The 25,800-nt window shown below is 36.1% G+C and overlaps 1 protein-coding gene across 5 annotated transcripts in view; it reads right to left on the bottom strand.

Moving 5' to 3' along the window:
* The window catches only part of rims1b (regulating synaptic membrane exocytosis 1b), a 231,152-nt gene that overhangs the window by 151,636 nt on the left and 53,716 nt on the right, over positions 1 to 25,800 (bottom strand). For 2 of the 5 annotated variants that reach the window (XM_030142619.1, XM_030142647.1), the window contains exons 2-4: positions 15,330 to 15,543; positions 2,840 to 2,851; positions 2,374 to 2,394 (exon numbers count right to left, since the gene is read on the bottom strand). In XM_030142619.1, coding sequence (XP_029998479.1) covers positions 2,374 to 2,394; positions 2,840 to 2,851; positions 15,330 to 15,543 — 247 coding nt within the window. The remainder of the gene's footprint in view (positions 1 to 2,373; positions 2,395 to 2,839; positions 2,852 to 15,329; positions 15,544 to 25,800) is intronic. The other 3 variants (XM_030142654.1, XM_030142636.1, XM_030142627.1) reach the window with 2 other exon arrangements.

Raw genomic sequence — 25,800 nt, forward strand, 5'->3', positions numbered from 1 at the left:
GCTCTCCACTGGGAGGCAGTGCTCCCTCTACAGAGGAGATCAACTGTTAGCAATTTGTCTCTGGAAGCCATCTGGAGCTGACATTAAACACACATAAACAAATACACAGCCATTAACAAGCTACAGCACCAGCAAAAGCAGGGCAGCCTGACAGAGAGGGCTATGAAATACACACCAGCCTCATCACACAGTCCAGAGCAACACAGCATTCTTAAATTAACCCACTAATGTCATTTAGTTATCTGAATGTATATATTCTGGGGGTCTATGAAAATGACTTGAGAAAAAGTGTTATATGTGACATCATTAGAACTGTGCTCAGTGTTTCTGTAACCTAATTTGTTCCGACAGAAATATTTTTTTCACTTCTTATAATATAAACTTTTCAAAAGGAAAGCAGCCATGTAAAACTAGGATACTGCACAGTCAGATCTCTCGGCCACTAGGGCTGGGTATCATGGCCAATTTCCATAATTGATTTGATTTCGATTCATAAAGTCCTGAATCGATTAATCACGATTCAATTCGATTTGATCCAATATCGATTCAATTCAGTATTAATTAACTGATTCAGATTAATTTAGTGATACAAAAGTACAATTTTGAGTTGTAACCTGATTATTTGACTACCGCAGTCATGCAACACATCATTACTGGTATCAATATTGATATTAGAAAGGAAATAAATGACATTTCAGCAGGAAGTAGCTGAATCTGCTCTGAAAATAATGAACGTGACAGAAACATGTCCGTGTTTCTACAGTGGCTCAGAATGGACTTCTTCATCATCATTATTGTGTTTTATGGCTGGTGGCTTCTACTCACTGGGGTGGGGGGTGGGGGGGGTGTGCCCCATGATTGGAGCGGGAGTGGGGTTGCGCTCCGCGATTGTTGGTCGGGGAATGGGGTGGGGTGGGGGTGGCGTAGCGGTCGAATATTGTCGCTTTACTATTCTTCTAACTCCATACTCAGCTATAGGTGATCGTATGGATCCAAGTTACTATTCCAAGAATGACCGGCTTCCGCAACTCGCTTCAGAGAACCTCCGGACGGCCAGTTCCTTCACACTGTAGGTTCAAGTTTGAGGCTGGGAGGACCTCCAGCGGAGGGGTTTTCCCCACCCTTCCTCTGTGTCTTTTCCGCACCAGGGCCCCCCCAGGGGTTCGCAAGACAGAGCCGGTCGCGCTTCCACGTACTCTGTCCTGCTCTGAAAAATCTATCTAATCCACTATTAATCGATTACGCAAAATTAAAACGAAATCGATCTAAGATCGATCAAATCGATTTTTTTTTTTTTTTTTTTACCCAGCCCTATCAGCCACCATCAGTGGATAGTAATCAGAACCTGTTTTCAGTCATCATGACTAAAGATCAGCACCAAAACAAACTTTGCAAGACTTGTAATTAGTCAGAAAGAGCAAACCATTCAATAGGTGTTGTCACACTGTAAATTAACCAAACTGTTCAGTTTGATCTAGACTGAGACCACTTCTTTTGATTCAAACTAAAGATATGATATAAAGTGTACATTGTGGTCCTGGGGGAGTTTAACACCTGCAAATTTGGTTTAGATTTAACTGACCAGTCAAATAGTTGAGACCAAACAAAGAAAGTGTGAAAGAGACTAAGGACTAAACTATCTCTTAGGGGCCGCCTTACTCTTTTGTGTCAGCCTGTCTGCTGTTGCACCTGATGAATCAGTTTGAGGAAAAGTGAAACAATGCCTTCTTTCTGAGTGACATCACAGATAGAACTGTTTCTGACTCACCAGTAATACTAAGGCTTTAGCAACATTTTGCAGTGACCAAGCATCTAGGGGAAGTGGACAAGGTGGAACATATAACCGGGCCCCCTCCCATCTCCCCACGGCGAGGCTGGTCTGGTATTGAACTGGCAGGGAAAGCATGCACAGGCATCATTGTGCATTCATTCTGCATTCAGATAGAAGGTGTCTGGGGTATATACAGTATATGTTTGCAGCTGAAAATGCCAATCTCCTGTTCCCATTTTTGTTGTTGCATTCATTATCCATTCCCACACCCTCCAGCCCTGCCATGCCTCAAGCCATAGGAAGAGGGTCAGGATGGGTCAGAGGGGTCACATGCCCCTGCACAAAGCCTATAATATGACTCATGCTCACTGGGCCTGCCAGTAGACTGTCAGGGTCTGCGTTCATTCTCAGAATTCCAGTACTGATGCCAGATCAGCAGTTCAATGATCTGGGAGGCAAACGCTGATCAGGGTTTAGATTCCGATTCTGATACTGTGAATGAGCACAGACCCAAGTGTATATAGGGGGAGGGGAGTTGGGGGGGGGGGGGGGGGGCGATATTAGTTACCCATGCAGGAAATCCATCACCCAACAAACCTTACCCTGTCCTTCACTATGAGACACTTTGCAAGGGGAGGAGACAGACAATGGAGACAGAGTTAGTCAAAGATAGTCAGGATGCTACAGTCTCAGGTGACCCCCCCCCCCCCCCCCCGCCCCCAAGACAGTACAGTACACTTTCTGAAAAATCAGAGTTAACAGAACTGACACGGGCCCCTTCTGTTTAGGTAAGTCAGTAATCCATAAGTGGATTTGTACACACTGGCTCCATTCCAATCCAGTAGCTTACTCTCTTTCATCTGCCACTATTGTCTTTCACTCTCAGCTTGGTTGTTATATATCTGTCCATTGTAAGGGCATAAAAACTTTCATCGTCACCAGATTTGATCCAGATCAGCTCCAGACTTGAACACAGCCAGTGTTTTTTTTTTTTGTTTGTTTTTTTACTGGTACTTGGCACAAATATCACATTCACAGCACAGAGAGAACACAAAAAAAGATGCTAACCACTTTGTCCTCCTTTGTGGCATGCAGTCCAGGTAGCAGTGAGAGTTGAGGAAAGTGAGGGGAAAAAGTGGAGCAAGAGGGGAAGGGCAAGAAAGAAAGATAAGAACATAAAAGATATAAGAGAAATATAGATGCAGATAGGGTGAATTTGTGATGTGGGGAATTGGTAAAAGGAGGAAAAGGAGGGAGAAAAAAAGAAAAATAAAGGTGAAAGAGAGGGAAAGAGCATGTGGCGCAAACATTTTGTTAATTACATTGTGACTTGATACAGACTTCAAATTCAGTGAAAGCGGGTGAGGATGACAACATGAAAAATATGCGAACACTGCAGCGACATGCATGACCTGACTCGGCATGACCTCAGAGTGACATCATCAGGATGTGTCACGGCTCCGCAGCACAAACAGGAAATTGAGGACACAGAAAAATACATGGAGCGCAATCTTGCATAACCTGAAACTTTCTTTAACCTCTTCTTAGCTTGTCATTAAAGATATGACACTTTTTTTTTATAAGATTTTAGTCTTATACTAAAATATTTTGTGGTCCACGGTTAAGCTACAAAAAATTTAATTATCTTTGTTTTGATCTCAGTTTTACCCTTTAATATCCACTCTTCTCATTTAGCGGTGTTAGAAAATATCGGTTCTGCAATATATCGCAATATTTCATTTCACAATATTGTATCGATATTAAAAAGTACTGTATTGATATTTTTAGGTATTTATTCCAATGCAGATAAGGCAGAGGTTCATTTTTTTTCCTTTTCTTTATTTTTTTTATATCTTTTTTATAATTATTTAACACTGTTTGATAAAATAATGGTTATTTGAAGCACCCTAAAAGCACTTATTACAGTCTGAGAGAGGCAGATGTTAGTTCCTTTGTCGGGATTGAACTGAAATAATGCTCTGATGTTAGTTCTGAACTAATAGAAAATGAACATTCGAACAGGATCTTAAACTGGAATGTCTGTAAAACATCATTTCAGTTCGAACACAGGAATATTTTGTGATATAGCATTAGATCCTGTTGGGATCAAATAAAAATGTGTTTAGTATGTGTAGATATTTCTGGTGTAATTCAGTTCTTCACAGAAACAATCATTTTAAAAAAAGAAACAAACAAAATATTGCTTTTTTTTAACAGTATCATGATATATCGTGATATATCGTATCGTAATCCTAGTATTGTGATTTGTATCATATCGCCAGATTCTTGCCAATACACAGCCCTGTTCTCATTTAACTCTAACCTTTGTTTCGAGGTTAGAGTTATAACAGAATAAGTTTTAGGACACTCTGCACCTACAGTCGCGGAAAAAATTATTAGATCACCCTTGTTTTCTTCAATTTCTTGTTCATTTTAATGCCTGGTACAACTAAAGGTACATTTGTTTGGACAAATATAATAACAACAACAAAAATAGCTCATAAGAATTTCATTTCAGAGCTGATATCTCGCCATTTTCCATGTTTTCTTGATAATAACTAAAATCACTTCAGTTCTTACATCAATAGCTATGGCATTGTACTGCCATTAGTACTGTTAGAAAAGATTTTCTTCAGGAAATACTTCACTGTGCACTACTATTTTGGGGCAGTTACTGTATGTAAGGTGAAAATGGTCATTGCTTTTTAATGCCATTATCTTAAGATAACAAGTTAATTATCTGGTAATGAATAAACTCCACTCAGATTCTATGATAATGAAGAAAAAAATAGAAAGGCATGGCAAAATAGTATATTGTCAACAGTGTAAGGACCTTTATGGGGAATTCATGTCTTATTGAGAGAGGACCATACTGTAAAAAAAAACATCCTGTTGTTTTTAGGGAAAAAACTGGCAGCTGTGGTTACCAGAACAACACTGTAAAAAATACATCCAACTGTAAACATGTTGATGGAATAACATGTAGATTTAACATTGGATTTAAATGGACTGCACTTATTTAGCACATTTTCTCCACCTTCATGGTGTCAAAAGTACTTTACAAACCCACCAGGTCCAACTGGGAGCAATTTAGGGTTCAGTGTCTTCCATGGACACTTTGACATATAGACAGTCGGAGCCAGGATTCGAACCACCAACCCTTCGGTTATTGGATGAGCCGCTCTACCAACCCATTAATTTACAAGTTTAAAATGTTAAATTGTTGAATGTTTACTTTTTTATAACTTTTTTTGTTAAAAAAAAAAAGCAAATAGGCCATTATTTCAATATTATGGTCTTGCAATTTAAACGGCACCACATTGTTTTTCAATTTACAGTTTTATTTTCTTAAACAATAGAAATACATAATTTCTACATACAAGTCTGGTTTTGTTCACATACTCTTCCTGTAAAAACTACAGCTATATTTGATTTAATCGTTAACACAAAAATCTTTTCAAATAAACAATTTTGCATTGTATTGTCACTTACAGCTTTTTTATGTTGCAATTTTACAACTTTTTGGTGTTAATTCTGCAGTTATTTTTTACCGTGCAGCTCCCCTGGACTCCACTGTACTTCCACTATTTCCTGTGGCTAAATCCACTGCAAACTTTCAACCTAAAAGCACACTGCATTACATTAAGCACCACTTTTCTCGGGAAAATGGTATTTTGTTATTTAGAGATGACAAGATAAATTAAATTCAGAGATCAAAACATTAAAAAGAGTAATATTACTGCTCTCTGTTTTCATATATTATAATCTCTGTTTCCTGTTTTTGAGGTAAAGGAATTATTTATTTGTCATTTTCTTGTAGAGACTGAGATTGACAAATGTGATGTTTGGAGGTCTTTCCTTGTCTGTTGGCCCCAAGAGCAACAGTTGTAACTGCAGTAATAACTAACAGGGAGCGTAAAAAAAAGACTGAAGCGATAAAGAAGAATCCCTGTTTCTATTATGTATGGTGCCAGGCAGGAGGACGTTGATGCCTTCTGCAGGGCACAGCGCAGCACTACACAGCTCAGCCAATGTGCTTGTATGAAACACTAGAGTAAGCTGCTTAAAGGTATACAGGAGTTTATGTCCAATCAAGACCCGAAACACCCAATGACCCCAGGTTACATCACCGATGATGCGTCTAAGTCTGCATCAAAAGATATGTGAAAAAAACAATTTGAGACCAAGGTTATAATAGTTTTGGATTTTTCATTATAGTTTAGTTTTGACTTTTTTTTTTCTAATTCAGTTAGTTTTAATTCATTTTTAGAGCAGGTTTGCTGGTTTTTAGTGGTTTTCATTTTCTTCTAAATGCTTAGTTTTAGTATTAATTTTAGTTTGGTCATATCTTTTCTCTTCCTCGCCGTCGTATTCCCATAAATCCCAGACAGGACTCTGCTGCTTTCTCCCAATTTTAGTCTCCATGTTTCCAGGTAGAGTGGGGACCAGAAGACAACTGGAAACCACAAGTGACGAGACGTGACGGACCGCGAAGCTAAAATTGCTCCAGTGAAATAAATCGATTTCATATCAATCCGACATCGACACAGACGAAAACGAAGGGAATTTTATCCATAATTTTTATACGTTTTACTTAGTTTTATAAGCACACGATACAGTTTCAGTTAGTTATTGTTTTTTTTTCTTTTAATTTTAGGTTTTATTTATTTCAGTTCATGAAAATGTTTTTTCAATTCCAGTTTTCATCATTTCGTTAGTTTTCATTCACGATAATAACCTTGTTTGAGACATGATAATTGTTATTTAAAGTCTCAAACAGTAAATGAAAAAGAGTGGAGTTATGGAAGAAACTAGGTAGTGAATAATGCATGTTCAGTATTTGGTGTCTATTAATCCCATTAAATTTGTGAGGACACAAATGCATTAACTGATCAACTGTGTCATACACACAGACGAACACACATTTTCTCAGATCCACTAAGTCAGGGGTGTCAAACTCATTTTAGTTCAGGGGCCACATTCATCCCAATTTGATCTGAAGTGGGCTGGACCAGTAAAATAATATCAGTGAAAAAAGAAAAATTACATTATGATAATGTTTACATCTACAACGTTTCCTTAAAAATCTGAACAACATGAACAACTTGAAATGTCTTAAGAAAAACGAGAGCAATTTTAACAATATTCTGCCTGTTTATCAGTTTATCATTTACACGTGCATTAAAACTGACATTACAATTACAAATAAAACATTTAGTAACAGGTATAATATTGATGAAATTGCATTTACTTTTCTCAAGACATTTCACATTGTTCATATTTGTTCAGGTTATTCACATTTTTTTGTAAAAGGATAGTTTGTTAATGTAAACATTTTGATGTAATTTTACTTTTTTATACAAAAACAAAGATAAAATCTGCAGTTGTCATTATTTATAGGTTATTCTGATAGTATTTTTCTGGTCTGACCCAATTGAGATCTAATTGGTTAATATGTGTATGTATGGAACCTGACATAAAATGACTTTTACACTATTGATTGTTAATATCTTCAGTGTAATTTTTGCATTTCAGAAATTCATCCTACGAGCTGGATTTGGCCCCCGGACCACATGTTTGACACCTGTGCACTAAGTAGTTCAGCTAAAGATGAACAGTGACAAATTATCATAATATGCAGTTTGTACAGTGCACGAAATCTCTTCCCCTTCCTATACTGGTCTGAGACCATTTAAATTCCAGTAAAAAGTCAACAGTGACTGAAGTTTTCAGCGCTATTTCCTTTGTACATTTTGCTTTGGTTGCATTTATATCATGTTTACATCCTGTCTGGTTCACATTATAAAAGTCTACCTGCTGCGATTGTATTATCAATGGCTATGTTTATCTACTAATCTCACTGGCCTTTGAGTTGTGCCTACATTTGGTCTCAGTGTGAGTCCAGAATGAACTGAGGTAGGAGCAATGAGGGAGAGGTGCACAGATTGGGGAGCAGCAGGCCAAGGGCGGAGGGCCCATAGTCAGGTAAGATACCCAGGAGGATGCCCACACTGGGCTTGGAGGCCTGCCCAGAGTATGTTGAATAGAATAGAGCCAGGTCTTAAAATAACACTAACATGTTCAGTTTATGGATGGGTGCCACAGCACTGGGTACAGTACTGAGGTTTTTTAGCATCTGCGATCATCTTAAATAAAATAGCCATTGTTAATAGAAATGCTGAAAAGTTATGCAGCTAAGGAACTATGGATAGAGTGTATTTTCAGCCATTTTTAGATTAAACTGAGCAAAAAGATAAATGTAGTCTAAGTAGTACAGGTACACCCATAAAGACCCTTAATCATCCACCTCCGACCAAAAGTATCTACTGATCTAAAATGTTTAAGGCAGTGTTTTTCAACCTTGGGTTCGGGACCCCACGTGGGTCACCTGAAATTCAAATGGTGTTGCCTGAAATTTCTAGTAACTGATAAAAATAAAAACTTACTAATAAAAAATATATGGTGAGTTGAGAGAGACAATCCCAATACATAAAAGACGTGACAAACTGAGGCTGAAACTGCAGCACTGTGGTTCTGTTTATCTGTCAAATGTTCATTGTGGTCAGTTTCAGATGCTGCAGCTCTTTCATAATTCATAGTTTCAGTTCTTGTTTGTTCAGTATTAATTGTCAGCCTTGTAAATACAAACTGGACTGACTGTACATATCCTGACCAAGGAAAATCAAATTCTCCCTTTGTGCAGTAATCTACACCTGGCTTTTCTGCCTCTGTCCATAATAATATACATTATATAGACTAAATATTGTCTAAAATTATAATGTTTATTTGCTACATACTATAGCAAACTAGTACATGATCAAAAACAAATTAATTTTAGCAAAAAAAAAAAAGTCTCAGTTTTTAATGTCTGGGTACACCACAAATTTGTGATGTTAAAATGGGGTCACGAGCCAAAAAACTTTGGGAACCACTGGTTTAAAACCTCTTGATCCACTAATCCTATCGCCACATGTAAATAATTTGTGTAAAATACAGTTTATCATCTTTTCATGGTCATCAGATATGACCCATTTAGACGTTCAGAGGCTCCATAGTGAACATGGAAACACCGTCATCTTATACAACACTGATTCACCAGTAAAACCCATGGAGTTTGATCAGTGACAATGGATGGACACACTTGTTTTTTTATGTTCAGGTAAGGATACATTTTGCAGGAAAAGTAACTTTTTAGTTAGTTTTTGTTTTTTTGTTTTTTTTAGTTTTTTTGGATTTTGATATAATAAACTTTGAATTTACTTTGAGCTTTTATGAAAATCTACATCAAAATGCAAAATACAGAGAATAACATAATAAATGCAGATAAATCACTTGGGAAAGACAAAAAATAATAATTTGACAGTTGTGACAAGGGTTGAAAACTAAAAACAAGCTGCCATTCTTTACTCGGAAGCAAACTACACAGTAGGTGTGTTTCCATTCACCTGTTTTTATTCAGATCTTCATTAAATTTCAGAGCTGAAAATTTGAAGAAAAACTCAAAATATTGTTTGGGAAGAGTTTGCATCGATAGGTCATTAATTTTTAAACTGTACAATCAAGAAATACAAGTCCCATAGTATATAGAAAACAATGAAATGTTACCATGTGTGAAGAGCTGCTAATGTTCACTCTAACAAACTGTGCAAGATTTTGAAACATATGATCCAGAAGAGCGGTTCGATGGGATAATGGGAGTGAAAGCGAAAAGAGGCGTCACATCTCATGTCAAAACACCTCGTACGTCAAACACAAGTAGATGGAAACTCGCATAGATTCATATTTGCTGCCTTTTGAAAATTTGGTTAAAATTTGCAATACAATTGGGTGGAAGTATGTGTGGTGCACCCAGTTGGGTGACCACAAAGGGGTTGTAATGTTATCTGAATATATACATTTTAATATTATAACTCTGTTATATTCTGTTGGGTTTTCCTGTTAATAGAATGGCACAGTCTACTTTAGAATGGGAGACACAATAGAACGGTCGCTCCAGAGTACAGTCTACTCTCGTTATACCGCCATTTCCGCCTATCGCCATCCGCCAGCCCAGTTCCATGCACAAACAACACTTATACCATTGATTTCCCGACCGTTATACCGCCAGCGTGATTGCCATCGAGTACACATAAATTTTAACAATGCACTGAAACAAACGCGCCAGACGCTGATCGCGACAAGCTACGAGTAGGTCTACGGAACGGCCACCGTTCATTTATCGCAGAACACTCAGTAGGTCAGAATGTCGGGAAGAGGACGTGGGATTAAGCCAAAGCCTCAAGATGATGGGGTGTCATTTCCCAACACAGTATAATAATGCTTAAAATGTTTCCCCACTTTGAATGATCCCTTACAACATAACAGAATCAAGATTTATTTAGAAACGCAATTAGAACGGGTTAACGGAGGCAGCATAGACATCATATAGTAAAGACATGCACATTATGGACGCAACCCGTTGTAACGCCATTTTTGCTATACCGCCAATTTGGCCGTGAACGGAAGTTGGCGGTATAACGAGAGTAGACTGTATATAAGGAGTGGACGAGTGCGTTCACCTCAGATTCTTTGTGGTAACGTTAACTGTCTTCATCTGTGTCTCCTACTTTCACCTGTATTACAGGTCAGTAATCTGTAAACTGTCAATACCCGACTGTATGAGTACTGTACTCTGGTTATCAATGTACAATCCTACCATTGTTTTGAATGTTCCTCTGTGGGTTATCGGTGTGATGTGTATTCAGCAATCTGGTCAGCTAACGGTGGTAGCCACAGGTGCCCGCTGCTATAGAGGGTATGCACATACGTCACTTCCCCCCCAGGCCACGCCCCTCTAAGTCAGACTGAGTGTCTTAAACCAACCTGCTCAACATGACGGAGTATAGCAGTAAACACAGCCAGAGCGGGAAAATGGGAAATCTGAAATTAAATGAAGGACAGTTGGACTGGACATGGATCTGTACGAGCTACCAAAGAACAAGTGGTCCATGAACACTGACATGTGGACACAAATGGAGGATCCAGACCTGATCCAGGGTGGAGGGGATCAGCGCTATTTTTACCTGAAACAAATATACATGGTTTCATCATCACTGACAACCAGGGTCCAAAACTAGGGCCCAGAACCAGCTGATCCAAAGTGCATTTCCAGTAGAGCGTGGACTGACCCCAGTGAATATATGCATGATCTACTGGGACTGAGGAGATTTACTGAGTCTAGTTCAGATCCAGTACTTTATCCAACACAGATACTACTGCTGTGGACCTTGTAAATTGCACTCTTGTAAATTATGATATTTTTCCACCTGTTTTTAAATTACGACATTATTCTTGTAATATTATGGCTTTATTGTCGGAATATGACGACTTTAATCTCATAAACGAATGACATTTTTGTTAATTTATGAGTTTTTTTCTAACTACGACTTTATTCTCGTGATTCTTTTTGTATTCGACTTCATTCTCATAAAATTACGGGTTTTATATCAATATTTTATGACTTTATACTCATAGTGACAAGTGTTTTTATTTTCTCATGTGGTCCTAATACTCCGTCGTAGCTTTATTCTCCAGTTCCCCCGTATTTGAAAAACTGGGTTAGCCTCAGTTTCAGTTAGTTTACTAATCATGTAGGAGCACAAGGTTCAGAATCACAAAATGAAGATGAAAACCATGAAAGATCTGATCATGAAACAAAGAGCTGCACTAAGAAGGAACGTTAGCCAAAACAATACGTCATTTCAGGTCTGATTTGACCCAAAAATACAGCATAAATTAATGTTAGCTGACACCAAACAGGATCCACAGATCTAGGTTTGGTTTTCTGGATTTGTGGATCCATCTCCTTCTCTTTTCTTTCTTTCGGTGTCTGTAAAACGATAGCTCCCACTGCTTTAAGAACCTGAAAATACAATCAGTCTCACAACAGCTCTGCCCCATTTTTTATTGAATATTGTTCTTCAGTTTAGACAGTATTGAAGCCAACGTTGCCACTCATCTCCCTCTTTCTGCCAGTCAGTGGGCGGAACCACGGTGACTTCTGCTAGCGATGACGTCACATGCATACCCTCTATAGTTCACGTAGCTAGTGGTAACGGCAAAGCCCGTCCATAGACAGTTAGGTCCAGCATTTCCCTATGGATGTGCTAACAAATAATAGCACTGGGCTAACGTAAGCTTTCAGTCTAATTGGTTTATATGACAATGTTTGTCACAGTTAATAAATAACACGCACAGTATATGATTGACGAATGAATAGGTTGCTTGGGGAAATGAGGGTAACATTTATGGTTCTCCTCTGTTCATACAAGATGGGCTGTTGTAAAGTGTATTGTAAAGTACGGATATTTGACTGAATAGAGAGAGTACATTAATTATTAAGCCATTCAAAACATATGCCTTATGAAACAGATGTTTCATTTATAGTGTATTTAGGGATTTTGAAATGGTTTGATGTATGCGTAGTATGAATGATTTTCAATGCTCATCTAATTTCTATGAAACAGGTCGCTCTCATTGTTACCTGGTAATGTAATGTAAATTCAGTGTTTTCCAGTTTAATGTTATATGCAAGATTAAATAGACCTAACCCCTTTAGCCCTATCGGCCTGCCCGTGGGCCGAAAGATTATATTAATATTCATCTACTATAAAAATATAATAAATCAGGACAATGGATGTTTTTTTCAACTTTTGTTCAAAGTTTAGACCCTAATGTTAATAAAAGTACATCAAAAGTGTATTTTAGTGCAAACATTAATGTTCAAACATGATTTTTAATCTTTGTGGGGTGAAATATACACTATTAAAAATCTCCGACACGAACAATTAATTTGTGCATATCATTGTCAATCCAGTCGAAAAAAAACAGACGAGGATAAAAAATTCTAATTTCTCTTTTAGTTTGTTACAGTTTACTCAGGCATAGTAATAGATACAATATTTTAGACAATGGGAATAGATTCTGTGAGGTCTGTAAATGTCCATAGACACCAAGAGCATCCATATGAACCTTATTATTGTGGAGTAATTCTTCATTTACTTTGGGTATGTCTTTTTAGGCGTTTTTCCCCTGAAAATATGGTCAGGGTTAAACAGGTTAAAGAGAATATAATGTTGACAGTATTAAGCTACTTATGATACTGAGTAGTGAACTGAAGGTGGTAAATTTATGAAAAATGTGTTAGACAACTTGAATGTATTTTAGTGTATTCAATATATTTGTCGATAATAAATCAGATTCTCTGTGGTAACGCTAACTGTGTTCATCTGTGTCTCCTACTTCCACTTGTATTACAGGTCAGTAATCGACACCAACACTTTAAATTTGTTAATCCTGGTCTCCTTGCCTGGGATCTGTAATATATGCGTACTGTTTCAGGTCTTCTTATCTATTTACATTCCCTCATCTTTGTCTTGTTCTTTGTGTGGCCATGTTGCTGCCACTGTCAGACATGTTTGTTTAATGGCTGCAGTCACAGGAGACACAGGACAACACAGATGCTGTGACTGGTGATCTTTTAAGTTCAAGTAATTTATAACCATTCCAAAACTATGACACTACAGCAGGGGTGTCAAACATGCGGCCCTGGGGCCAAATGTGGCCCGCCAAAGGTTCCAGTCCGGCCCATGGGATGAATTTGCAAAGTGCAAAAATTCCACAGTCAAGGCTGTGGAACTCATTTTAGTTCAGGTTCCACATACAGACCAATATGATCTACAGTCAAATAATGACATCATAACACATATAACCTACAAAAAATAATGGCTCCATATTTTCTTCTCTGTTTGATGTGAAAAAAAATATTACATTATGTCTATAAATAATGACAATTTCAAATATTTGTCTTTGTTTTAGTGCAGAAAATATTATTAAATTATGAAAATATTTACATTTACAAACTATCCTGTAACAATAAAATGTAAATAGCCTGAACAAATATGAACAACCTGAAATGTCTAAAGAAAATTAAGCACAATTTTAACTATTTTCTGCCTGTTACTATGTGTTTATTGTCTTTGTAGATCTGATCCATAATGCACATGTAGAAATGATAAGTTTAGGAATGATATTATTCAAATTGCACTTATTTTTCTTAAGAAATTTCATTTTTTTCTGGTTATTCTCATACTTTTTGTTTGGATAGTTTATAAAAGTAAGTATTTTCATAATTTAATAGGGGTTTTTTGCAATAAAACAAAAACAAAAATTTGGAGTTGTTGTTATTTATAGATTATTATATTATTATTAGAGCTGGGCAGCGATTAAAATTTTGAATTGCAATTAATCGCATGGATTTCTGCGATTAATCACGATTAATCACATAGTTAAATTGGGGGGGGGTGCCGGCATCAACAGTGTGTATTGCCTTTAAGTGATATTTCAGACTGGAAGTACTCCAGTGATAAAAATAATTCCACATGTCAGTGCTTATAAACAACTTTGTCCTTCTCAATCCCACCATCTGAAGACATTTAAAATGAAAATGTCCATGGAAAAGACCAGTACTTTTCTCCATGTTTATGGCCCCACCAGTTTATTTCCGCTTGTGAGTGATTGACAGGAGTCTTAAGCCCACTAATGAGTACTAATACTAATAAGCCCAATAATATGTGATGTTCAGTTGTTCAAAGTAAACAAAGGGTCAGAATAAGTTGCATTAACGTATGTTTTGTCCTTTCAGTGATCCCGTAGCCAGTTCAGACATAAGAAGGAACTAACAGACACATGTCTTTCACTCTATTTGTATGACCCCAAAAACGTTTCCCTGTGAGTATTTTATGTTCAGTTGTTGTAAGAATGAACAGTATAAAATATCTCTGATGTGAACCTTTGTTGCTGGATAAAAAGACGTTGTAAATCTTAAGTTAACCTATAAATGCTAATCGTTAGCATGTCTACGGATTTTCCCATTCAAGTTAGCATCGAGCTACCGGTCTTTTTCCCATTCATTTAAATGTATACTGCCATGTAAGTGTACTAAGGCAATGAACAGAACTGAGACATATTTTGTATGTATGTTGCAGTTTTACAGTGAGTCTCAAGTAAAAGATTTGGAGAGAAGTTTTGGGTGTCCGGCTTTTCTTGGGAAACCTGTTGTCTATCTGCCGAGCTAATCGCTACGCGCACACAAGCAGGGGCAGAAGAACAGGCGTTAGAATCAAACGGCATTAACGTGAGATAAAAAAAAAAAATGTCGGCGTTATGTAATGAATGCGTTAACGCGGTAATAACACGTTAACTTGCTGAGCCCTAGTTATTATTTTACTGGTTCAACCCACTGGAGATCAAATGGGGCTGAATGTGGCCCCTGAAAGAAAATGAGTTCGAGACCCCTGCACTACAGCCTCAGAATTCAAACGTGCCTACAGGGCCTATGACTGTTGCCAAGCCATTCTTCCAATACACTTTGTTCTGACCAAAGTGTGAGTGGGAAGCACAGAAGCAGACAGTGACAAACACACAAAAGCAGAAGGACAGAGTGTACGTCAGCTGCAGCGAGAGAGCAGGGAGTGGAAAAGGGGGGGAACGAAGAGTGACTGGGGGGAAGGTTTCTCACATTGTTGGATCTTAGGGAGACCCGTCCTCCACAACGAGCACAGAATTTAGTCTGGCAGTAGGAGCAAAGGTGGCCACAGCCGTTGGCAAACTTGGTCTTGCGGCAGATCCCGCAGGTGGGCGCGTCGTCCTTCTGCTGGGTTTGCTGACGCCGTGTCTCCGCCCCAATGCGACGCACTTCCTGTTTGTAGCTCTCGAACTGCTGATGCAGTGTTCTGTCGAGGGAGAAGAGGTTGGAGATTGGCCGTTAGAGGTGCTTTCCCAAACTTTTCCAAAAACTTCACCATCTAGCACTGAGTTTGAAAAACCTCACAAGTCTATAGTAAACTACGGTGGCCCAGAGGTGCAACAGCCCAAAATATTATCCACTATAAAAAAAGAGAGAACGGCCCAAAAAATTATCCACTATAAGAAAAGAAAGAACAGCCCCCCAAAATTATCCACTATAAGAAAAAAAAAGAGAACAACCCAAAACATTGTCCACTACAAGAAAAAAAAAGAACAGCCCCAAAAATTATCCACTATAAGAAAAAAAAGGAATAGCCCAAAAAAATTATCCACTATAAGAAAAAAAAGAACAGCCCCCAAAAATTATCCAGTATAAGAAAAAAAAAGAGAACAACCCAAAACATTGTCCACTACAAGAAAAAAAAAGAACAGCCCCAAAAAATTATCCACTATAAGAAAAAAATGAACAGCCCCAAAAATTATCCACTATAAGAAAAAAATGAACAGCCCCAAAAAAATTATCTACTATAAGAAAAAAAGAACAGCCTCAAAAAATTATCCACTATAAGAAAAAAAAGAACAGCCCCCAAAAATTATCCACTATAAGAAAAAAAAGGAATAGCCCAAAAAAATTATCCACTGTAAGAAAAAAAAGAACAGCCCCAAAAAAATTATCCACTATAAGAAAAAAAGAACAGCCCCAAAAAATTATCCACTATAAGAAAAAAAGAACAGCCCCCAAAAATTATCCACTATAAGAAAAAAAAGGAATAGCCCAAAAATATTATCCACTATAAAAAAAAAAGAACAGCCCCAAAAAATTATCCACTATAAGAAAAAAAAGAACAGCCCCCAAAAATTATCCACTATAAGAAAAAAAGAAAACAGCCCAAAAATATATCCACTATAAGAAAAAAATAGAACAGCCCAAAAAATTATCCACTGTATATTTTTAAAATAACTGTATATTTAGTGCACCGACCTCCACTTCCGGTGGGTTACTTTCGTTAGCATTAGCCACATTAACTTAAGACCTTAAATATTTTCAGCCTATGCTTTTATTTTTTGTGGTGGCCTTAATTTTAAAGCAAGAGACCTTTCAGGTAAACAGCGCCCCCTTAATTGAAAAGGTGGATGATGTTTTTTTTTCTTATAGTGGATAATTTTTTGGGCTGTTCTCTTTTTTTTCTTATAGTGGATAATTTTTTGGACTGTTATCTTTTTTTTCTTATAGTGGATAATTTTTTGGGGCTGTTCTCTTTTTTTCTTATAGTGGATAATTTTTTGGACTGTTATCTTTTTTTTCTTATAGTGGATAATTTTTTGGGGCTTTTCTCTTTGTTTCTTATAGTGGATAATTTTTTGGGGCTGTTCTCTTTTTTTTCTTATAGTGGATAATTTTTTGGTTAGTAGATAATTTTTTTGGGCTGTTCTCTTTTTTTCTTATAGTGGATAATTTTTTTGGGCTGTTCTCTTTTTTTTCTTATAGTGAATAATTTTTTTGGGCTGTTCTCTTTTTTTTCTTATAGTGGATAATTTTTTTGGGCTGTTCTCGTTTTTTTTCTTATAGTGTATAATTTTTTGGGCTGTTCTCTTTTTTTCTTATAGTGGATAATTTTTTGGGCTGTTCTCTTTTTTTTCTTATAGTGGATAATTTTTTGGGCTGTTCTCTTTTTTTTCTTATAGTGGATAATTTTTTGGGCTGTTCTCTTTTTTTTCTTGTAGTGGATAATTTTTTGGGCTGTTGTCTTTTTTTCTTATAATGGATAATTTTTTGGGCTGTTCTCTTTTTTTTCTTATAGTGTATAATTTTTTGGGCTGTTCTCTTTTTTTTCTTATAGTGTATAGTTTTTTGGGCTGTTCTCTTTTTTTTCTTGTTGTGGATAATTTTTTGGGCTTTTCTCTTTTTTTCTTATAGTGGATAATTTTTTGGGGCTGTTCTATTTTATGTTTTTCTTGTATGGATAATTTTTTGGACTGTTGCACCTCTGGGCCAGCGCAGTAAACACCTGTATGTTTAAAAAAAAAAAAAATCTGCAAAGGATGTGAAGGACTTTATGAATATCTTAATCATTTCTGAAATAAATAATTCAAACAGAAACACAAAGCCATTGGAGAAGAACATTTCCAGCAGAATAACTGGCAATTAAGGCAGCACTTGAAAGATGCCTTTCAAAAATCATACACGCAATTACATGAAACTTCAGCTCAGTTTTGCAGTCTGTCTCACAGCCTTTCCTCTCTTTGCTTCCCAGGATGCCTGTGATGGAAATAACCCTAGTGTGAATTGAAAATCAGGCCATGTGAAAACACCCACTATGTTGTCTCAACAGACCTGTCAAAGGAACACTGCATTAGCATAGGATGGCGCTCATAGCACAGACGCAGACAGGCACTTTAATTACCTCGCTGAGTGGGTGAGATAGAGGGGAGATGGCTTCATTCACAGCTTTGCAGCCATTCCACCTATTTGTGGAAGCACACAAACAGTAGTTGTTTCTGGCAGCCCACTGACTTTACAAGCATGTCTAAGGGTTTCTTGGAAAACTGTGAAATTCATCAAGACAATGTGTGGCAGTGGCATTTGTTGAGGTAAAACTGGGGAATATATATTTCTTAACCTGAACAACAAGGTATGAGTGGAAAGTTCAGTAGCTTGATGCAACAGAACTGCAACTTATTTTTCTCACAGAATACGAAGTAAAAAAAAAAATTCTCAATTTAAGTTCACTGTCATCTATTAAAGGTCAGATATGGTATGAAATTCCATCCCCAAAATCCAAGGTAATGTACAGATTAAGGTTATAATGAAAGAATGAATGAATTTATTTTGGTTTACATCAATCATTGTACACTGTAACAAATTACTGTTAAAAAAAAAACAGTAAATTTTGTACAGTATCATGCTGTTATTTGTAAATACAGTATAATGCTGTAAATAATGAGGTCTTTAAGGTGCAAATTTAAAACAGTAAGCTACTGTAAAATTGTACAGTATTCTCCAGTATTTTCTTCAGTTCCTCCACTGCTGTCCGCCCAGAACTGCTCTGAACAAAGTCATCTGGCATCAAGTCCCACCAGCTCGTTTAGAAAAGATTCAATCCAACGAGTGTTAACTATGGACTTGCTGCATTAAAAGTAAGTGTTTCTTTTTGAAGCAGAGGGATAAAATAAAAAGAGAAAATAACTGAAGATGGCTATTTTCACCTGGACTTAACCCCATACAGCACTGGAACAGAGGTCACCTGGTGCTTCTACCAACACTGCCACAACTCCATCTGCTCCAGTTGTTCATTTATCAGGTAATTGTGATTTTATCAACGTAACTGTGGCATTTTGGGTTCATTAACCCTTTCATGCATGAATTATGAGAACCTTAGTCAGTATTTTTTTCCTAAGTGTTTTTATTCCTCTTTAGGCATTAAAAAAACAATGCAATTTAATTTTTTTTTTTTTTTATGAACCTATTTTTCGTGAAGTTACAAAAATGCCCACTCAGCTGGACACCATTTGTTTAATTTTTGAATTTTTAAAGTTTGTTTATTTAAAACTCATCATCAGAAAGTGATATACTGTGTGATAACTATGAAATAAACACATTTTTAATGCCACTAATCTGATGTTTTCTCACATTTTATCATACTCTAATTTTAGTTATTATTTATTTCATGGAGATAATATCCTCCTGAGACCCAGGAAATTGACAGTTTTAGCTGTTTTACATTAAAAATTTGTCTTGATTGGAAACTGCATAATGCAACAGTTTTTTCAGATACATTTTAAAAATTATTTTTATTTATTGATTGATTTTTTTTTTTTTATGGAATGTCCTTTGTAATGGACAGTATTTTTTTAAGTTAAACTGCCAAACTTTTGTCCCCTATAGAAGACAAAATGCATTGCTGAATTTTAGAAGGATATGCAAAAAAAACCCAAAAACTTTTTGTTCAAGAAAACTGTTATTTACGGTCTAATAACAATTAGCAATTAATTTACACTAAAACATGTTACTGCAGATCAGGTTTATCAAGAGCAGCAAAGTTACTGTAATTTTATGAATTGCAGTGTTTTAGATGATGCCTAAGTGTCCACTGTGTTGGCTGATATGCAAGTAAAACAACAAAATCCATGAATATACAAGAGAACAGCTGGATAATAACTGTCCACTGGAGTGACCACTATGCATGAAAGGGTTAAACATTAAATTGCCTCCATAAACTGCGTTCACACTGGACGCAACTTGCGCAGTATAACATGCATAATAATACTGTTCATATTTCGGGGTGTTAGCCGTATGTAGCTAACATGCAGCTAATTTAAGTTGAAGCATACTCGCTAGTTGCGAAGTGGACACCGTTAAACTAAACAATGTGTCAATTTACATGGTTATATATAATAATGTCATCTCTTGTTTGAGCTTCTTCTAGCAATGTTCATGATTTTGTATTTTAAAATGTAACTTGAAATGTTAAAATCCTAGCTTTTCGCTGTGTTATACCGTAAATATTACATTAAATATGTTTTAATATATTGTATTTTACTGTAAAAGGTACATTATGTACAGCCCAGTACCGTAATACTTTTTACAGTAAGAAACTGTAGTTGTAGATTACAGTAGAGATGCTGTAGAATAACAGTAGCATGCTGGCAACTCTAGCTGACAGTATTTTACTGTTATTTAACGGTAAAATTTGTTACAGTGTACTCAGTACATCAATCACAATAAACATAAAAACCAAAAAAAGGAATAGGCAAGAAGCGAAAGCTTATTTTTTTTGCCTATCCTTTTCAACTAATACACTGCTTACATCAACTTAAATGTGTACAGCATCGAGCATTCACACCATAATAATTTAAAAAGTAATAATAAAAAAACAACAAAAACATCTCAATTCAATATTTCTGAATAATTTTACACTTAAGGTACTTTTTTTTTTAAACTTCGGCAAAGGAGTGGATAACTTAAATGCATCATAAGGTCCATTCCATAATTTCACCCCCACAGTCCCAGTTCATCTAGACTTCACATCTGCCCTCACTTTAACCCACTCACACGTATGAAAAACTCTGAAATTCAAATTACTCTCTTAATTCCAAGAACCACGACTGGTCTTTGAGACAACACTATTTTTTATCTTTCATGTTCCATGTACCTATTTAGAAACAATTCTTTATACCTCTTTTTTAAATCTGTTTATGCTTGTACTTTCCTTTATCTCCTGTTCTAGGTTGTTCCACAAAGTCACTCCACAGCTTGTTCTGCACATACTTTTCATTGTTGTTCTTACTTCATGCTTTTTAAAATTTAGCTCTCCCCTTAGATTGTAGCCTCCTTCTCTTTCAGTGAACATTCCCCGAATATTTTTTGGCCGTAGATTATTTCTTGCTTTGTATAATAATTTTGGATTCTTCATTATAGTTTAGTTTTATTTAGTTTTGACTTTTTTTCTCTAATTCAATTAGTTTTAATTAGTTTTTAGAGCAGGTTTGCTAGTTTTTATTAGTTGTCGTTATTTTCTAAATGCTTAGTTTTAGTTTTTTTTAATATCTTTTATCTTCTTCTCTGTCATATTCAAATAAATCCCAGACAGGACTCTGCTGCTTTAGTCTCCATGTTTCCAGGTAGAGTGGGGACCAGAAGACGACTGGAAACCACAAGTGACGACAAGTGACGGACCGTTAAATATCATATAGTGCCAGCAGCTAAAATTGCTTGAGGGGAAATAAATCAATTTTATATTAATCCGACACTGACAAAGATGAAAACAAAGGGAATTTTATCCATAATTTTTATACGTTTTAGTTAGTTTTGTAAACACAAAATACAGTTTCAGTTAGTTATCATTTTTTTCTTTAAATTCTACTTTTTATTTATTTCAGTTAACGAAAATGCTTTTACAGTTCTAGTTTTCGTCATTTCGTTAGTTTAATAATAATAACGATAATAACCTTGGTACAGATTCTTTATTTTGTCCAACCACCACATGATTGAACCAACTTAAAGCCACTTCACCTGGGTCTGTTGAACGCAGACATGTCCTCCCCTCGACAAAGCTCAGCTCTGGTGTAGGTAGCAGGTAATAAACATAGTAGCTGATCTGTCATCAGCAGCTTTCTGTGGTAAGAATAATCAAACAGATGACAGTCGTCCACCATGACCCGTCCAAACTCGATAAACAGTGCTGTGGCTTTACAGAACCAGTGGGTAATACCATTTGTCTTTGCCAGGCTTTACTGGAAGAACACAAGCTGTCCAAACAAAATATTATGTAATTCCCTCAAAGCGTCTAGGTGACAAGAAAAAAAAAAAAAAAACATAGTCATAAGTTACCAAATAAAAACTTTCCCAATGCAGGACATGGGCTAACAATATAAATCCAACTGTACATTCCTCTTCATCAGAGTGTTTCCAGTTAGAGCGGAGACAGCAGATGGAACAAGGAGGTGGAGCAGCTGACCGGACACATCCTGACCAGGCAGTGGATGCAAGCAGTGGGTGGGCAGGGACATGGACATTTTTTTTTTTTTTTTTTAATTAATGAGGTAGTAAGCAGTGATGTAAATAATGGCAACAGTAAATAATCTTGGGCTACACTGTAAAAAAAACAGTAATATTTCGGCAGCAGGGGTGCCAAAAAAATGGAAAATAACCATCTCATAAAAATTTTCCACAATTTAAATACAGTTTTTTGCCCTAACTTTACATGAGATTTTACTTTTTTTTTTTTTTTTTTTTTTTTACTTTTTAATGTTTAATAAAATGTTGCTCACTTGTATCACTGTGACACTACTTTAGTAGTTGTTCATCACCACCTAAAATGTATCAACACAGTTGATCTTGAGGTTCAGTACAGTATGTTTGGTGAGGTTGGGTGCTTTTCTGGTTTCAATGGTATAAATAAGAAAAGTGACAAAAGTGCATATATGTTACATGAAGTAAACCACACACTGTAAAAAAAAAAAAAAAAAAAAACACAAAAAAACGGTAATATTTTGGCAGCTGGGGTGCCAAAAAATACTGTTAAATAACGGAAAATAACCATCACATAAAAATATGGTAATTTTCCATAATTAAAATATAGTTCTTTGCCCTAACTTTATATGAGATTTTGCTTTTTTTTGACCCTTTAATATTTAATAAAGAACATTTACATGTATTAAAATATATATATATATACACGTATAAAATTTTCAATGAGACTAAGTTGTACAATCCGCTGATAAAAACTGTATTTGGACAGTTTATCAGTGCTTATACATGTTATACATTCACAAAAATACATGTATTCAACATTTTTGTTGTGAAACCTCCTGTAATTACACAAGATATTTGTCAATAAACAAACAAGTCTTGTTAAACTTACAGAACAAATACTTCTTTTACGGTTAATTGTCAGTAATTTTTTCTCGTTTTATTATTATTATTTTTACATTATTAAAGTTTAACTTAACAGTTTAATCTCATAAATAGAAAAGAAATATTTGTGAAATTATGATATGTTTGCTAATGTATTTTAACTGTATTTTTCTGTGAAAAAAGAAAAAAATTCTTTTAAAAAATTGAGATTTTACGGTTATTCAGACTTACAGTTTTTTCATGTTATTGTACAATTGACATGTAAAATCACTGTCTGTTTTTGTAATTTCATTGATATTTTCCTGTATCTTAAAAATACAGGAAAAATCTGTAAAATAAACAGTGAAAATTCAGTTCAATTACTTTTTTTTTTTTTTTTTTTTTTTTTTTACAGTTTATGTTTAGACTGTAGATCCAAAAGTGGCCCATACCTATTGTTTTTTTGTTTTGTTTTTTTTACCTTTTTTTTTTTCATGACAGAGTACTCTGCAAAAATCTGGAATCTCATCTTTTTAATTCTGATTTAGGCAACTTTATAATATGCACTCAATGCATGATATCTAATAATTAGATACATGCCTTTTACAATCTGCAGTCGGCAGAGTCATATGACTTCAATAATTACAGTCTCTGGTCCCAGGATCTGTTATCTTTAATCGAACCGGGAAAGAAAGCTTTTAAATATTCTGCTTCCACTGCCTGGAACAACCTAGAGAAGGAGGTAAACATGAAGGAGCTGGTCTTTTTCAACACATTCACCGTCATTTTAAATGAATGGGAAAATGACAAATGTGGAACTAGATGTTTTTCTAACTGAATCAGGTTCTGCTTTGAGATGCTTTTAATGAACATGTTATGTAGGTTTTTAGTGTGAATATACAGCTGAACTTTATGTAGTGTCTGCTGCTGCTGTCTTGGCCAGGACACTCTAGCAAAAGAGATGTTTAATATCAACGAGTCATTTTTTCTTCATAAAATAAAGGTTAAAAAAATAAATAATAAATGTCAGAGTTCATGTGACCCTGACTCAACATTTGTCATGACTAGCAGCCAGTCTTTCTTTCTCTTGCTTCTTCATTGTTATAAATCTCTCCCTCACAACATTTCCAGGGTGAACAACCCCTCTGCCCATTGGTCGCTGGGATCGGCTTCACCCCCACATCTCTCATTAGGGCAACGTGTTTCAGAAATGGATGAGTGGACTTCAGTAACATCTATACCAGGGGTGTCAAACTCATTTTAGTTCAGGGGCCACATCTCAAGTGGGCCAGACCAGTAAAATAATAACAGTGAAAAAGGTAAAATTACATTAAGATAATGTTTACATCCACAATGTTCCCTTAAAAATCTGAAAAACATTAACAACTTGAAAAATTTTAGGAAAAACAAGGGCAATTTTCACAATATTCTGCCTCACTTCATCATTTCCACATATGCATTACAACTTACATGACAATTACAAATACATAAAACATTTAGTAACAGGCAGAATATTGGTAATATTGCATTTACATCTCTTAAGACATTTCAAGTTGTTCATATTTGTTCACGTTATTCACATTTTTTGTTTGTTAATATAAACATTTTCATGTAATTTTACTTATTTTTATACGAAAACAAAGATCAGTTGTCATTATTTATACACTACCGGTCAAAAGTTTTTGAAGACCCCAATTTTTCCAGTTTTCTGGTTCTGTTGTGTCTTTGCTTCTTCCAGACCTCTTCCTGTCTGCATTTCCCAGTCCAGTTTCTGAGTGCCTTTGGATGGTGAAGGAAACTGGACTTACTGACACCTGGACTTTCTTGGCAATTTCTCTGTAGGACAGACCTACATTTTTCAGTGTTCTGATGGTCTGTCTCTCTTCTATCGTTAATTGACTTTGCCTCGCCATTTTTATAGTAACACACTACTCTCTGCAGTATAATGCTGTTCAAATAATGCTCCAACGGTATGGTACCAAAGTGTGTTCAACACTCCTTTTCTGCAGACACATGGGGTTGGAAGGAATTCACAAACGTTGGGACACCTGGAGGAATTGGTCGCACCAACTTTCCAGGCTTGATCAACCTCCATTGCTGCAGAACTGCTTTAAGTTGTTAACCCATTTCTTGTTCGCCTTTTTGTAAAATTCTAAAATGTACATTATTTTTCAGTTTTGTTTAACCATACCTTTTTTTTTTTTTACCTCTGGCAGTTCACCGCTTACCTTTGTACCATTTCAAGCTGTTCATTGGACTTGAACTGCTTGAATTTCAATACAAAACTGAAAAAATTGGGGTGTTCTAAAACTTTTGACCAGTAGTGTAGGTTATTATGGTAATATTTTACTGGTCTGACCCAACTGAGATTTAATTGGTCTATATGTGGAACCTGAATTAAAATGATTTTTACACTATGATTAATAATTTCTTCAGTGTAATTTTTGCATTTCACAAATTCATCCTACAGGCCGGACTGGACCCTTTGGCGGGCAAGATTTGGCCCCCGGGCCACATGTTTGACACCTGTAATCTATACAGTGGAGAAAATGATCTAAAATCCGTTAAAATAAGTGTCCATCAAATGTCATAACACAAACTGTAGCTCACTGTTGTCCCAAAGGCAGAACAAAAAATGTAGAAAAGATAAATGCATTTTAGAGTTTGACACAAATGACAACTACATTGATCCCTGCGTAATATTAATGGAAAAATAACACGACATCGCCAAGACACTGACGTCATCACCGTGACCTCTGACCATGAGAAGCTATCTGTCTCTCCTCCCAGTGGGAGTCCAGGGGCGGTGCCAAACCCAGGCACCATGGGAACAGCTGTCAGACACAGAGGGTGCACAGTCAGTTGCCATGGTAACCTGGTATAGCATCAAGCACTGGCTTTCAGTGGG

The sequence above is a fragment of the Sphaeramia orbicularis genome, chromosome 1 (genome assembly GCF_902148855.1).
Source record: "Sphaeramia orbicularis chromosome 1, fSphaOr1.1, whole genome shotgun sequence".
Lineage (NCBI taxonomy): Eukaryota > Metazoa > Chordata > Actinopteri > Kurtiformes > Apogonidae > Sphaeramia > Sphaeramia orbicularis.